Source organism: Limanda limanda, chromosome 17, assembly GCF_963576545.1.
Source record: "Limanda limanda chromosome 17, fLimLim1.1, whole genome shotgun sequence".
Taxonomy (NCBI): Eukaryota; Metazoa; Chordata; class Actinopteri; order Pleuronectiformes; family Pleuronectidae; genus Limanda; species Limanda limanda.
The window spans coordinates 9,522,657-9,539,661 of NC_083652.1; the positions used below are offsets into that span (position 1 = coordinate 9,522,657).

At 41.6% G+C, this 17,005-nt stretch overlaps 1 protein-coding gene across 1 annotated transcript; it reads right to left on the reverse strand.

Moving 5' to 3' along the window:
• Nucleotides 1–816: 816 nt before the first annotated feature.
• cavin1a (caveolae associated protein 1a) lies at nt 817–16,944 on the reverse strand. The gene is made up of 2 exons (XM_061090894.1): nt 16,435–16,944; nt 817–1,578 (listed from the first exon to the last, which is right to left on the reverse strand). Exons 1-2 carry the CDS (start codon nt 16,942–16,944, stop codon nt 817–819), a joined length of 1,272 nt encoding a protein of 423 aa, XP_060946877.1.
• Between the last annotated feature and the right edge of the window lie 61 nt (nt 16,945–17,005).

Sequence of the window (17,005 nt, forward strand, 5' to 3'; positions counted from 1 at the left end):
ATAAGTATATTTTGCCCTGAGGCATTGTGCATTACCTTGGTTAATGTTCTTATAAAGTCATTCCCTCTCAGCCCGTCTTCTCAGTTCTTTATTTCTCAGTCCTTATCTTTGCCTTTGTGTTCAGTTTTATAGTTTCACACAGGCACATTACACAATTCAAACCATCAATCTCAAGAATGTCGACCACTCAGCCACAACATTCAAACTGTGCCTGGTTTTATTGTTGTTTGTGTTTGGTGTATATCTGTTCACTTTGAAACATCCAGATTTAAAACTTAATTTGTAGTTCAAGGTATTTCCCATGCCTTTCTGGCTTGACCAAATCAAAAATACACAGATCTGTGTAAATCCTTCCAACAACTTCCTGTTAGCCTTCCTATTAATGTGCATATCATACATGGTTAATATTATATTATACATTACATCTCAATAGCAAAGACTATTTATAACTTTTTTTTCGCTCCTCAATTTATCAAACCAACAACAAACAGCAAATATTCTAAACATACAAGTCTAAGATACCCAGTCAGCCTGCGGCGTGTTTTGAAAACTTTGTTTTTTAATAGATTTTCTTATTTATATGCTAAAGAGGCGCAAATATGAAAGTCATCCATTTTGGGTACAATAAAAAGAGAACAGAAAACAAAAACGACATGTCATAGATTGTGATCACGTCTAGAAAGTCTCTACAACTAATATTGTGTCCATGTAATTCGACAAATTTATCGAGACTTCTTTCCTTTCTTCATTCCTTCATTCATGAGGGCTTCTTGCCTTTCCTCGAAATTACGTCTTTTCCTGCACAGGTGGGTCTCTCTACTCGTTTTGTGCCTTCTTGCGGTGGTCTGTCTCCACGAGGACCAGATCCTCTGTCACCTCCAACAGAGCATCCATCTCTGGGCTGTCCACACGTACCAGCTCCCCTTCCTCCACCTCCACGTGCACGCCGAGCCCGTTCTCCTCTTCCCCCAGGTGGCCCTCAGACTCAGCCACCTCCTCCATCTCCGTGTTCTGCATCACCACCTCCTCCTCCCCATCTCGGATCTTCTTAACGTGGAAGGTGAATGGGGGCACACGGTACACGGTGGTCTTGGAGCGAGCATAGACTGTGTGGTCAGGGGTCAGGGACTTGCTGACCTTATCTTTGGAGGTCTTCATCTTCGCCCGGCGCTCCATGTTGGGCGTCATGCGGGTCCCTAGTTTGCCGATCTTCTTCTCCAGGCTGTGCTTAGTTTTCTCCAGGTTGTCACGGGTTCTCTGTCTTGTCTTCTCCAGGTTGTCTCGGGTTTTCTGCCGGGTCTTCTCGTAGTTCTCCTTGGTCTTTAGTTTGGTCTTCTCCATTTTCTCTTTGGAGAAGGCTTTCTTTATGTTGTCCACTTGCTGCTTGGTGGTGCGTTGGATGCGCTTGGTACGAGACTCTTCAATAATCTCCTCAATCTCCACCTCCTCGTCTGAATTGAGATTGGCCTGGACTCCCTCCTGTCCCTCCTCGGGTATCTGCGCAAGGCCCTCCACTGCGTTGGCCTCTGCTGTGTCTGCTGTCTTGTCCTTGGTTGCCTTTGGTGCCTTCACATTGTCCTGCAGGAGAAAATGAAGAGGGAAACAGGAAAATGTTAGATCACAATGTGTGAAATGAATCACATCACCACTTTGACATTTACTACAAAATGAACAGTCATGATGCTAAACTGATTGTATTGTATGATTCATGTAAATCATGGCATTTCATTTAATATGGCTTGTGAAAATTATCAGCTTGAGAAAGTGAAGTCAATGGCCTTTGGTTGAGAAATGTAATAGAAAAATATGAGCATTTGCTTCAAAGATTGATGTCATCGATACAGTCTGTGAGCCCACTGCTGTTCACTGCTTCTAGCTGGTGTAGAGTGCCATCTAGTGGTGTTTACCACGTACCAATAATGTCACCATTTATTTTACACTTACAATAATGAGAAACACAACAGCTCTGATTGGTGTGCATTTTATGACACACCTCCCAAATAATATGATTTCAAAGAAAAATTATACTATCTGAAGCTCCACAGTAATATTGAAACTAAAACCAACTGGTGCATTTCCTGCCGCGGTGCTGTTATCTTCTCTACACCATCTTTTTCAATTTAGGCACAGAATACACAGCAAAGGAGTACAGCAACTTTACAATTGGTCACATATAATATAATGAGAATACAAAAATTAAATAAACTTAATTGAAATAGACTTGACTTTTCAAAACAAGGTGAATTTGAGTTAAATATGAAAAACCTAGATGCAAGATTTTCATTTTCATTCTCACACAGAGGGTTTACCATGACATGTTTTCCATGACTTTACAACATGATTTGTTCACACAGCACTACACTGCTGTAACGCTGACAGCTGCCAATCAATCAGCACTACAGCAACCATATTTCCACACTGTGGCACCAGATATCCACTCAGGGAGAAGAGGTCCGAGGCAAAGAATGTGATCCCTCGGAACGGGATGTTTGTGACCCCCCTGGAGGGATTAGTGGTCCCACCCTGCTGCACCTCCGTGCCACACCTCACTGCTTCTCTTTGGATTTGATAGAGTATAGAGTTTGATTCACCAATGCCTTATAACCCGGAGCTGCCCATGTCCTTGTACAGTAGGAACTACAGTTATACTGGTGAATGTTTAATGATACTGATATCCTGAATTAATGTTAAGGGTCTTTATGTTTAATTAAATTACGTTTTTAGTCTTAGACTGGTAGAAAATCATTTAAAAACAGTATTCAGACTTGTTTGATTAGTAAAACGTTTGACAAAAATATTAAGAGACAGCAGGTCTTCAATGCAAGTAACCTAAAACAATTTAAAATGAAATAAAAAGAAAATATTTTTGATTGATGTCTATCTCTTTATTAGCAGGTAGACGGTTCTTAAGGTTAGGATCATCTCTCTACTTCTTTTTATCCAGTATTGACCTTATGTGGCATAATGTGGTTACACTCAGCCTGCTGCCTCATATAGACCGGAGCCACATACAGTATGCTCAGTTGAAATAGATCTACAGTACTGGCTCATTACACACGTCTGTTTGTCTCCAACCTATTTATTGGGCAGATTGTAAAAACAAACAGCCTCATAAGGCAGCACTATGCCGTCAAATTAATCACCATCACCACATCAACAGTTTGAATTAATGCATCACCTCTGACACGAGCGCACGTCTTCACCATCCAGTCTCATTTAATCACTCTTCCTTCCCCTGCCTAGCTGTCGCTTCAGATGAAATCAATTCAGGTTCTAATTTATGTGGCTCTATTGTTTGTTCTGTATTTAAAGACCTCGCCGTCTTTTCATCATCTCGTGTGCCACACAGACGATGACTGCATCCACTTTTAAATGAAAACCTGAAATGTTGAAACTCAGGCCATAGAGGTATATGCCCTTTAAACATGCAGGACACTGAGGATAAAGATTAGATTCACATCACTCAGAGCAAACACAGATAGAGGTAGTCAGTGTACGTCTGAGTTTTGGGTATATCTTATAATGTGAAGAAAGAGATAAATGTGAAGAAAACGCAAGTGAAAATACTTTAGTTATATAAAATATGTTTCCAATGTAGGATTTGTATTAAGAATGTTTATTTATTTTGGTATGTTTGCGACAAGGAGGCCCAGGATATATTTTTTCAATTTCTTAAACATTGTGTGATAGGGTGTTTTGCAACCTATTCTTTGATTTCTCAGAGAATAATTCAAAAACCCTGATGAGAAAATCATGCAAGCTCATGGACTGATATTTATGAGTGTGTGTGTGTATTTGGTTCAGATCCAAATACAAATCTATATCTAGTGAATTCATAAAGGGACTGTATAGGGTAGAGGGATGTACTCTAGTGCCATTCTAGTTAGGGGCACTTATTTGATAGTTACAACGAGGACAGACACTGATTGCTGGGAAAGAGATCAGAGGAATGACTTGCAGTAAATGGTGTGGACGGCCATGTAAAATGGAAACTGGGGGCCCACTTATCAGGGCAGCTGTAATCATGACCTAAATGTACAAGAATAAACATCTTGTTTACAAAGTGCGTTTGCTGTATTAAGACATCAGTAATGTGCAGTGTTGAAAAAAACAAGTCAAATAGGATTTTAATCCTGATATCTGATTTATGACAGACAGACACCTGTCAGGTCACATGAGTGGTGAATCTCCCTGGCCAGTTCAAATATTGCCATACGGTCCTGTCATGATACAGATTGTCCCTCCTTATCTGGTGCTGCGTGCGGTGTGGACCTGCTCTCTATAGGTTTATTTTGGGCTGGCCTTTCCCTCTCTCTGGATACCATCTACCATTCTCTGGCTACCAGCCACCGCAGCATTCAGCCCCACCACACAACACCCCTCCCCTCTCCCTGCACAGCAACAGATAAACACAGCACTCTGTCACCATGGCGACCACCTCCCCACGCTGTCTCTGATGGGCGGATGAAGTTCAGCCGGATAAACAGCTGACAACTCAACAACAATATCCCGACAGGAGGCTGTCAGTTGTTCTGAGCGTGTTACAATTACACTTGGATCAAACGCTGCACCTGCTTTGCAGACATGAGATGTAACAGTAACACTGATGAGAGATATTTTGGAATCTGTGAGCAACATTTTTCCATATGTATGATCAGAACAATGTAGACTCATAAAAATAGAAATGGACAAATACAAAAAGCCCTGAAAAGTGACCTGATATTTTACTAAAAATGTAAAGATTTCAAAGATAAGACCTACATAGTAAACATGTGTACCCACAGCAGAATTACATAAATAAAAAATCTACTGTGCACTGTACTGTGTAGGAAGCTGTTCTGTGAACTCATATGTCCCTTGCAAAGTTTTCTGCTGGGGGGTAAATTTGGCTGGAGGGCTAAAATTGAAAGCCAATGTGTTACTTTTACATTTTAAAAATATATTTATATACAAATGCAGCTGTTATGATCATGGAGAAAGTAACCATTAAATGCACAAGTATGAGTATTCATATAAAACGTATTTGTCCATCCTCACGCAGAGTTTTTTCCATGAAGCCAGACTGTGAACACCTTTCATAAGAAGTGGCAGCTCCGATCCCTGAGCAGGAAACTTCCACAGCCAACGGAGAAACAGCAGTGAAGTCATACAACACAGGGAAATTACGACATGTTCCAGCATCATGTTCGTTATATGATACTACTCTCTGTTATGAGCTAATACTTTTTAGTTACATTTCAAAACCTTACAGTCTTTTATTAAGCTCTCAAGGCCCGTGGGAACACGTAACTGAAAACAGAGACTCTGCTTGTTGGAACATTTTGCTGTTTACATTCTTAAAAGGAAATTGTGATTATATCAGCAAACCCTGTTTGGGTTTCCCTGCCTGATTACAAACCAAAAGAACCTTGTGAGGAATGGCCGGGTCCATTAGTGCCTCTGTGCTGCCTTCCTCTCTCCTTCCATTTACCAGTAGTGGAAAAGTCAGAACTCAGTGTGTGTGTGTGTGTGTGTGTGTGTAGGTGTGTGTGCTCTCCTCAATGAGAGGGTCTGTTGCTAATGTTTCTTTCCTCCAAATAGCGTCAATCATACATACCTCATCGAAAGGCTTCTGATAATAAGGGACTTTACCTCTCTATTTGTTCTATCTGTGAGACAAGCCGTCTCTCTGCTGAGGTGTGTGTCTGAGCTGTCTCTCAGAAGGAGGCACAACACAGGAGATGCAATTAAAAAGTCCCAGCAGATAAGAGAGAGAGAGTTTGGTAAACAGCTTCGACAACAGCAATTATCGAGAGAGCCAGAAATGTATAAACAGGGGAAAGATGCAGGAGGCAGGTCAAGAAGTAAAAAGACATCTTCTCAGAATTGAGAATAATCAAAATTCCCCAAACAATTGTGTTAGTCTACAATGAAAAACTATCCTTAAAAAATCCTTGGATTTAAAGTGTTTGTGTAAAACAGCATGGTTTTCCTGTTGTCGAAATGTTATCAATTGCAAAATGTTCTATCTGACTCACAAAAGGGCTCAAGCTTTAACCAGAGACAGTATTGGATTTATATGTAGATTTTATGCACTGGTGACCATTGAAGGAGCAGTTCTGTCTCTCTCGCCATTCATCCTGACAGGAACCTGGCCTTATCCTGAAATAACTGCGGAGACGGCAGTAGAATGATGAGTCCTGCCCAAAAGGACTTTGCTGTAACCATGGACAACAGAGCACAGTGTATAGAACACAGCGGCTTTGACTAAAGCCACTGGCATTTCACTTTTTTTCCCAGTCACATTCTCTGTCTCTATATCAGTTACAAGGCTTCCATTAATCCACCTGGTTCAATATTGTTTCTTATAATGAAAAATGTCATCATGCACAATGAGAGCCATAGGCATCAATAGATGAATGAAGTGGCTGTTTCAGCAGGTAACTTTATTGAGCCCGATCAAAAAGATGTCAGAAGAAGGCGGTTTCCTGATTGCACACAAATTACCATGTTTTCCGCTGTGGGTGTTTCTTTTATCATCATGACTCAAGTTGGTTGTGTGGGTCACAGTTCTTGTTATGTGCAGTAATACAAATTGATAGCTCTTGAATTAAAATAACAATCTGTTCAAGGTATAGTAATCAGTCTTAAACACATTCTATACATATTAGGTTTAAAAAATACATGCAATTATCATTAAAAAAGAGCACATATTTCTGCCGAGGCCCAATAGTCCCCTTGTGAAACCACATACAAATGTAATAGAATAGAACCGGATTTTTATTTGGATCTGCACCTAATTGCACACACACACAAATATCAATCCCCTAAACATGTCATTCTTAAGAATTATTCTCAATGAAATTAGTGAGAATATTGGAAAAAACGCCCACAATGTTAAAGAGAGAGAAAAAAATGTATCCTCGATCCGCCCCCTGATCCCGATCCACAACATAATTTAATGGGTTCTTACCTGACCCATGCTACATCCTTCCAACAAGTTTCATGGTAATCGTCTGTCATGCTAACTGACAAACAGATGAAAACCTAACCTCCTTGGTGAAAAACAGACAACTCCCAAAACTACTGCTAATCAATAAATAATATTGGCAGCAGCTAGGAAATATATCAATGCTGATTCTTGTCTAAGTAAGAAATCTTATCGACACAACATTCACGACCTCAATCCACCTACAGGATGGTGTGTGTATAGACCAGGCACACACACCGTTCCTTCTGAGGCAGTGTGATGAAAGTCGGTGAGTCACAGGAGCAGCTGTCTTATCCTGTCCAGTCTGCAGCTGTGCACTTAGCTTCACAATGAATTATATCACTGACCCGTGTGCCAGTCCAGGATGGGTGCAAGGCCAGATTGAGAGATTGAAATGAAGCGGAGGTGGAGGTTTGCGATCTGGAGTCCTGCGCAGGCCAGAATTATGAGGCTCTTCTCCCTGACGAGAGCTTGGAGGCTAAAATAAGGCACTAATGTGCTCTGGTCATTAATATTGAAGCCTCCCACCCCCTCACACAATTCACAGAGGACTGCAGCAGCCGCCTACAACCTCAGGCCGATTGGAGTTTACACAAAGCTAATTCTGTTTCATGAAGCTCTCGTATTCTACATTATTAAATGTCCCGTGGGCGATGGAAATATCAACCAATCCCGCTGTCTATACACAGATTCCTTCAAAGAGAAGGCCTCTGTATACACCACATAGCCACCATGGCGATGTCATGTTAGGGGCACGCCACAGGAAGAGAGTTCCTTGGCTTCTCTGTCACAGTGATGTGTGATTTCACACACAGGAACCCCAAGGGGGAAGCCCTTTTTCCACAGCTCACCCTTCCCACATCCATGCCTCTGAAACCGCTGGAATCCCTGGGTCAGTCTCATGCAAAGATAGAAAATGAGCTTTTCCACTGACGTCTCTGTGTGAAGCAGCAGCCGCAGAGCTGGAACATATTATACACAGCAGTGACTAATCCCTATTTTTCCACAGAAGATGCCGTCCATAGTGACACTAGAGAGGTACAGTAAGTGTCAGCCAATCAGACCCTCAAATTTGAACGTCCTACTGTGCTGAGCATAAAGATTTATATGATTTTTTTATTGATTTAATCTTAAAAAAGTAGTGGTATGTTTCAGATATTGTATAAAAAATGTGTATCTTTGCAAAATACAAATAATCGCTTTACAGGATAATGTGATATGTGGCTCAAGTGAGCAGAGCACTGGGCCCAGCTTTAGGAAACTCTCACTTCTGAGTAACATTAGGCTGATGTAATGATAAATGACTGATAACTCCTGCCAAAAAACACCTGGTATGGGAAAGAAGGCGTGCAGGCAATCACCCACAATGCTTTGCTTTGTTCTGAAATAAGCAGATGTCTGTGTGAGATTGAAAAATTAGACCGGAATATTCTAGATGGAAAAACTGACTGGTTCTTTAGAAGTTTTATTCTGTGTCTACTTATCAGGTGGGGAAATAGTTTCACTGTCACAAATGACTGGAGCCTCATTATCAACTTGCAATAAAAATAATTCCAGCCTTCCCAGATAAAATGTGCGCTGTACAAAAATGAGTATAAGTTTTTCAAATATAGTCAATCATTTTATCCTCATCTTTCGCCTCTTGCATAGATCACTTTAGTAATATTTGCATTATTAATAGTTTAACCATCCTAAACATCCCTGTGCATGCAAAATCTAATCCTGAGGTGTTTCCACGCCGACACGCTCCCTGTGACAACCTATAACTCACATGTCAGTGACAAGAACAGCGAGCCGCCACCGGAGCAGTGAGCTGCACAAGACTTCCCTTTCACACGCAAGGTATTAGGTTACAGGAATAACAGTGAGGAATATTAATAGAAACATGTAAGGGTTCTGCTTTAACATCAACTTTATATTATTAAAATAAACAAATCTTTTACAAGAAGGTGGTACGAAGATATGCAGATATCAGTTTTAAAATGTTCACCTCCAGTTTTCAGGTGTTAAAACTGTGCAAAGACTGAGCTGTGAACTGTTGTCCTTGTGAAAAAACTTTACGTTAAAAATGAAAGATTACAAGATACCTGTGGTATGGAAAGTACAGCATGCATCCAAAAACTGACACTACATGGTCAAAAACACACATTTATCAGGATATATGTGTAAATGCAATTAGTCAACTAATTGGTGTTGCTGATTCCTAAATTCAGACCTACGCAATGAAACAGGACACTGCACCATTCCACTGCACTGCTGAGGGTGTATTTATAATCAAAAGCAAAATAGTAGTAGCGTATCTTAATACAGTAAAGCCACTCAGATAAATAGGCCAACTTTTTATTTTGGCGACGGCCTTGTAGATGAAGGGCGTGCCTGCAAATTTTTAGAATCAGCAGCTTGCACTGAGTTGTGGTCAGGCATGAGGACACATTTCTGTTTGCCAGCCAAGAAGCTGGATGAAAACTACAACCGTTCAAAATCGAGAGATCTGATCGGTGTCCCAGCTGGTAAATCCTGTCTGCTCGGGTGGGATGGGGATGTGCGGTGAGAGGGGAGGGCAGCTGAGACATGAGATCAGGCGTCGGGGAATGTAGTTATTCTGATAGGAGCGGTAGGAACATGCAATATTGTGGAGGAGGAGAAATGTCTCACAGCAAAACAGCTGGACTGTTGGATACATGCAGATGTGCTTGTTATGCAAACAACAGTAGTTTAAGTGCAACACGGACCAATAAATCAACTTCAATCCAAGTTAAATTAAAATCAAAACAAAATTAAAATGATTTAATACCACAGAATGTGTCACGGCCATTTCACCGAAAAGTATGAAAGTATAATGGAAAACCAATAGACCCAACATGACACGATGATATGATAAAGTATGAATATGTCTCAGTAGAAAAAGTACAGGTGTTACTCATAACATTCACACTGGCTCTGTTCCATTAACACATGACCATGAGTCACTGAGCCAGCATGAAAAACACCAGGACCCTAGAGCTGAAGCAGCTGAATGGAATTCAGCCATCGCTCATTTTATTATTTATACCTGTATTTTTTCTACTGTGACACATTGAAAATGTCTAGTGTGAAAAGGCCCATTAAATCAAGTTTGTTTTAGTTTTGGTTAAAATCTATATTACCTTATTATGCGAAAATGAGATGACAGCCGACATATCATATAAATCTATTTATAGTCAATAATAAAAATTGTACACAGACACGCACAGTATTTTCACATGCTGGAACAGCAGGGATCCTCTTTCTGCTGTACACGCTCTATAGCCTTATGACAGCAGCACGGGAAAGGCTACAGTAACACTAGCAGCAAATCCACTTCTTATACCTCAGACGCACACACACACAAACACACCCGATCTGGAAAAGTGAGTCACCGTGCAAATGGGTTATAAGTGAATATAAACCAGACCAGAAAGGCCACAGCAATCCTTACAATAGTCGTAACTGTTCAAAACTGTCGCTATTAGTGTACAGACCTTTCTTATGACCAGATCAGCTTGAAAATTAATAGTTGCATTACAAAACGCAAAGTTAACAACGGCAGAGGAAGCTGGTCAGTACATGAGCTTTTAAAGAAAGGACAATAATTTGGATCTTTCCAGAATTTAAAAGAAATACAACCAAACCCCTAAAAATGTTTGCTTTTGCAATGGGTTGAACTCACTGGTTCCGTATTCCATGAATGAAAAAGTGTGGGACTTAGTAAAAAAAAAGAAAAGAAAGGGGGACTATAAAAAGATCAGAGCATCAGGAGTGGACAAGTCGTGCCGAAAGAAACGTGGTTTGACCCTCAGAGGAAATAAAAGATTGATTTTAAAGGAATAGTTCAACATTTCATATAAATACAATTAGATAAGTTAGATAAGAAGATCAAATCTGCACTGTAAATATGAAGATAGATGAGGGTAATTTTCATGCTTTTGGGGCAAAAGTGTAAAACAAACAGGACATTTTTTTGGGACAAAGTTAAAGGTCTTTTAACTGAGCTATTCTCTTTTCTAAATTCAGCCATTTATGTTACACGGCATATATCAGAACAAGAGCAGTATGATTTCATCTGCTATGTAACAGATTTCTAACTAAATATAATGCTTGGTGGACATCTGCCTGTGGTAACTTCCTATTTACCGAACCCACCCGAGAGTAGTATCACCCTTCTAATCAAACTCTTGGTAAGGAAATTAACAACCATATTTCACCAAATGACAAACTATTCCTTTAACAAACTTAAGAAGAATCTTGGGTTGTGGTTTCTTGCCTGTTTTCTCTGATACCTGGTCCTGAATGATAAAGTAATGGTTCACAATCTTTACTTCCAACAAAGTTTTTACTGTAATACACACTGTATATCTGAAATGTCTCTCAGTATCATGTATGCCATTATCTGAGCATAACCTTCAGACAACTTTTTTCACACAGTGGCTCTCACACACACGCCACTTAGCACTAGAAATGGACTTGCTAGCTCGACACAGCAGCTGACATGCAATAGTGAAATGTGGAGCCTTCCAGATATCTTTCCAGTGGCCTGGTAAAAGAGGAGAGCAGCAGAGGTGAGAGAGAGAGAGGGGAGACTAAAGGAGAGCAACATAGTGAACAAGTACCGTAAGCAAGCAAGTACTGAATGAGACCGTCGCTCCCAAGTGGGCTTAGTCGATAGTGGGAATCAACTGGGAAGAGGGGAGAGGAACAAGTGGGCATGATGGCAGGATAAGCACAGAGATGCCAACGGGATGAATCACAACTCTAACTTGGTGCTGCTGAAGGCGTGTCTCTCTGCTGCTCCTCAGCTGCTAGGGGTCAGCTAAGCACATCATGACTATACCATCCCTGTACTGAGGCTGAGATGTGATTTGTGCCTAGAAACAAATATTCAGAGCGCTGGAGCGGCCAGAAGCTTTAGCTGGATCACTGTGGCTGCAGATAGTGGAAGTGAGTTATTACACATAGTCTGGTCTGGGCTGTAGCCATTACAGAAACCTGGGCAGGGGCTGGGGCAGGTTGGCAGCAACCTGAGCTCTGGAAGGTCGGTGAAGTCGGCGTGGAATAAGTAGACTGAAAGTGAGAACTCTTACATCTTCCTGATAGAGTTAAGCCCATGGCTGTATCAATGTCCTTGAGCGTCAGCCAAACGCTCTGATTCCAGACACAGAGCAGAACAGTCTCACACTCCGATGGACAAACACTATCACGTTGCATAAACTGGACTAATTTACATAATCCAATAGATAATGCACACGTGACCCCTGTTGTTTTTAGTCACAGTTTGAAGTCGCTTAATTAACTAACTAACTATGTTAATTAACCGAGTAATGTGATGTAGGGCTTCTTTCTAATCAATCAATCTGACTATTCTTTTTATTTATTAATAATGTATGCTATTAAACAGTTAAAATCACCAAACATTACAAGAAAACAGGTGAAAACATTTACTGGTAATTGATATTTAATTATTTTCAAACATTCTTTTGAAAAAACAATTTTTTTTTATTAATTGAGAAAATAATCCACAAAAGAAAATGTATTAGTTAATTTTAATCAACACCTTTTAGTTGTCCCTAAAGACAAACTCAACATCCTTAGTGGAATTAGAGCTGCCCCGGAAACAAAAATAACCTCTTGAGCGACACATATAAATTCCTAATTTTACCACCATCAAACATCATAAAAGCCTCGGTATCATCTATAAACTGTTTCACCAGAATTGAGTCTTGTTACTGTTATCAGCTTCCATCTCGGTTCATTTCCTGACAATTTCTGGTGTCAACAAACACTACAACAGGAAATGAGGCCTCAGAGGCTAAACTAGTCACATGCCTGCCAATGTGAGACTAAATAAGGAAATAAACTTGCACTCAATTAGAATGGCTGTGCTTGATTCTCATGAAGAAACAATTGGTCTCCATTTGAGCTGCGATGACAGGCCGGTGGTGCCTCATGCAGCCGGACACTCACAGTCAGAGGTTTGTTATTCTAAAAGCTCAGCGTCACAGCTGCAGAGCGACACCACCCAGTTGTACCTCACACACTTTTCAAATTCTAAACCCTCAAAATGTAATTACAATGGTTTAACTGTAACAAGAGGAAGCACATTTAGGATTCTAGTGAGAATGTTCTCTGTGTAAGTGGGATCACAGTGAGGCTGGTTCATGAGAAACCACATATTGTCATGAATATCTGATATGCAGTGGTAAAATGTGACTATTACCTAAGTTCTGTACTTTTAATTACAATTTTAAGTACAGAACTTGAGTATTTTTATTTCATTAATTCTCAGACTTGGAGGCAAACTTTGTACTTTTAACACCACATTTATTTAAAAGCTTTACCAGTGACCTTGCAGACAAATTTGACAGATTAACCAAATATAATCCACTAATGAAACAGGATGTATAACTTAATTAAGCTTCCCAACAGTAATAGTTCAAATTAGCCCCTTTACCAGCTAATAATGGTGATACCTTCAAACTGACCAATAACACAGCCTGCATGTAAAGATGGACCACATGATAGCTCCTCAAAAGTGCAGCCAAATCTTCTGGATCCCCCCCCGGTGGCTGGCTGCAGTATAGGTCCTAAACTCAGCCTCCTCCGTATTTACTTGTAATACTACTTGTGTAGTATTTTCTACACTGTGGTGTTGTTACCCTACTTAAGTAAAGGTTATGAATACTTCCACCCCTGCTGATACATGTTGACTGCCACACCCTGCTGTTGCCGGGGGGATCCTGTGTGTCACCGACATCGCAGAGTTAATTATAAAGCACCACTGTCAAAATCTTTCCTGCTAGAATCCTGAAGTATGCGGTTATTCTCAGAGATCGCTGTCGGTGGCAGTAGAGAAAATATATGGCACTGTAGTTAGAGGCACTGGCTTCACAAACCTGAGGACACGGTCCCATGCAGCAAGAGTAAGTCACCTGTCTTACTTAAATTCTGCCTCAGTTGACACTAGATTTGTGGTTTAAAGCAAGTTCTGGTGAGGAATGGCCACACACCAACACACACACTGGTAGAACTAAACTTGTGAGGACACTGACCTAGCTTGCATTATTTCCCTAACCATATAGAAGCCTAACCCTGATCTCATCCTTAACCTAATTCTAAACTTATCCCACCCTAACACATTAACACACAAACAGACGGCCGAAAGTGGGGAAACCTGTCGGTGAGCCAGTGTTGATTTGCAATGCTGCCAATATTCAAGCAGCCCGTCTGTCATTCAATTAAACCGGACACGGCGCAGCCATCCTCTGGCAGTAAATATAGACCGTGGGAGCCCAAAACGGCCGCTGCGGAATGGAAGCTGTGACCCGCTCTTACAACTGTTTCGTAAACGTGAAAGAGACCAACTTTAGACAAAGATAAGAGCATTAAAGTTGCTATAGCACAAACAGGGATTGGTTTATGTCGGCTCTCTGCCGGTTGTAATACAATCCAAACTCAGAATAAAAGCCTTCAAATGTCAAACTTCATAAATAGCGCAAGATCTGGAAACAACATCCACATCTGCAGTCTGTTTACTCCATACTCTATATACTCTATACTTTATGTTCAGAGTCCTGCACTGGCAACTGCTTGTAGGCCGTCGTGTGAAAGGGTTTAGACTGTACAGAGGCTTAAACAGCAGGAAGCACCTGCTTAAATAGTAATTTAGTAATTCAGTGTCGATGATCGGATTTCTGCTAGATGCCGATAGTGAAACCTGCTCCCACAGTGGACATCCCTGGAGGGGGAAGTGAAAAAGTTTCTGCTTGCCAGTGTAGCCCGAGAAAAGCTCTACTCACGAGAGGCTTCCAACTCTAAGATTCACTGTTACGAAGGCTTTTAAAGAAAATATTTTCCCTTTACCAGCCAGCAAAGACGGCAAAATGTGATGTGCAAACGCTGACGAACAGGCATTTCCTTTGATTCGTGCGGGCAAATTTCAGATCATCAGACACGTGACCTTTTCACGCACAAAATAAACCGAAGCATACCTGCTGCTGCGCAGGTTTAGCAGCCAGACATGACAGCACGTCGAAAAATATGGGGCTGCTCCACAAGGCTCAAATGCACAGGGGTACTTGACCTCATCAGTCCTCTCAAGTTTAATCATGTGTCCTGCTTCCCCAGCCCACCCAAGACATTCATTGACTGAACTGCTTCTTTAACTACCGTTGAATTCTCCCAATATGAACACACGTGCTTTTTGCTTTTGGCTCCACGCAAGTCTGAGTTTTAAATGTGTCTCACTTCTGAGAAATCTTTATAATGAAGACTCCATCTTCATCTTACAAGTGAGCGGCCTGCCAACTATCTGCCCTCTGGCCACTCGGAGGTTGGGGCGTTGGTTCTGTCTCGAGTGGCCCCATCATGCCAGTGTTTATGAGGCTTGTATTTTTATTTACGCCCCCACAGGTCTTTCTTTAGTTTCCTCGGGTAATCATGAAGTCCTGTGGAGTGAGAGAGGTCACTATACCGGCCCTGTTTTTTCCCCCCATGGAAGTCTGGCTCTCCGTTGCGAACATTAGCACAGATTACACAACAGCTTTCTAAATAGAGGAGCACAGTGTCGGACGCCTCGCAAATATCACAGCCTCATTCAAGTTTCAGGAAAAAGTGATCCCAAGGCGTTTATGTCATGGAAACCGCCGAGGTGGAACCACTGGGAAAATACACTCAGGTGCCAGTTTACTTGGAACACCATGCAGGCTAAAACGAATGCAGCAGTCCTGCATCAATCAAAGCTCCATAGCAGCTCAGCTTGTGGTGATTCAACTTTACGGTCATTTCGGAGGCTACACTTTTATGCTGACGTACACAAGCCTCTTTCTGTGTGATGCTATTCAGCAGTTTAGATTCATCAAGGGTTGGATTCATTGACTTCTTTTTTATTTGAGGGCATGTCACAGCGGCTGGGTGACTAAAACTCTCTCTGGTGAGGTGATGTCAAATTCCTGCGCTCAGGCTCCGATGGCTTTTCAGGTCTATTTCACACTTACTCAAAACTTTCTCTTGTAACGTGGGGAATGCAGCCAGGACTTCGAGTGTCATTAAGATTAATGATCACATGTAAACTATTAATGGTGTAATATATGTCTGTGATTATCACATTCTCAACTAATATTTGCTATTACATGATGAAACATATAATACGCACACATCATGTTTACACTTCTATCTTAGTGAGGACACTCATTGAGATAATGCATTCCCTGGCCCCTAGCATTAACCTTAACCATCCAAAACAAATGCCTAACCCTAAACCTAATTCTAATTCTAACCCTAAGCCAAAATACCAAGTCTTAACACTCAGAAATTACATTGCAAAAGTGAGGACTGGCAAAAATGTCCTTACTTTACAAAAATGTCCTCACTCTGTAGGTTATATGCTTAATATGGTCCTCACAAATATATAAGCACAGGAACACACACACTGTCATTTCTCCCCCAATCACCTGGTAGATGAGGACTTTGAAGTTGCGTCTCTTCAGCAGCTCGTTCTCGTTGCTCTCCAGCTTCTTGATCTGGCCCGCCTGCTTCTCCAGGTTGGAGCGCACCGTCTTCACGTTGACGCTGACCTTGCGTACCTTCTCCAGCATTTTGTTGACCGAGTTGGCGGTCCCCACGTGGTTCTTGGACAACTTGGTCAGCTCCCCCTGGATGGTGGACACAGACTTCTCCATGGACTCCTGCCGGGCCTCCAGGCCATTCTGGGTCTGCTGGATCTGGTCGACCACGCCGATGATCTTGTCCAGCAGGGACAGGACCATGACCCCGTTCATCTGGGCTTCGCTCGGGCTTCCGGAGGCCAGCACCAGGTCCACGTCCTCTGAAGGGTCCTCATCATCATCATCATCATCATCTACTGCCGGCTCTGTGGCGGCACTCACCAGAGCTACCTCCTCATCGTCGTAAGCCACCTCTGCCAGGGCTGTGTGCTCCTTCAGGACACTTGTGTCTGCCATGGCTGTCATATCGCCAACTACAGATAAAAATACGAAACTGAAAAACGACCTGCAGGAGCCA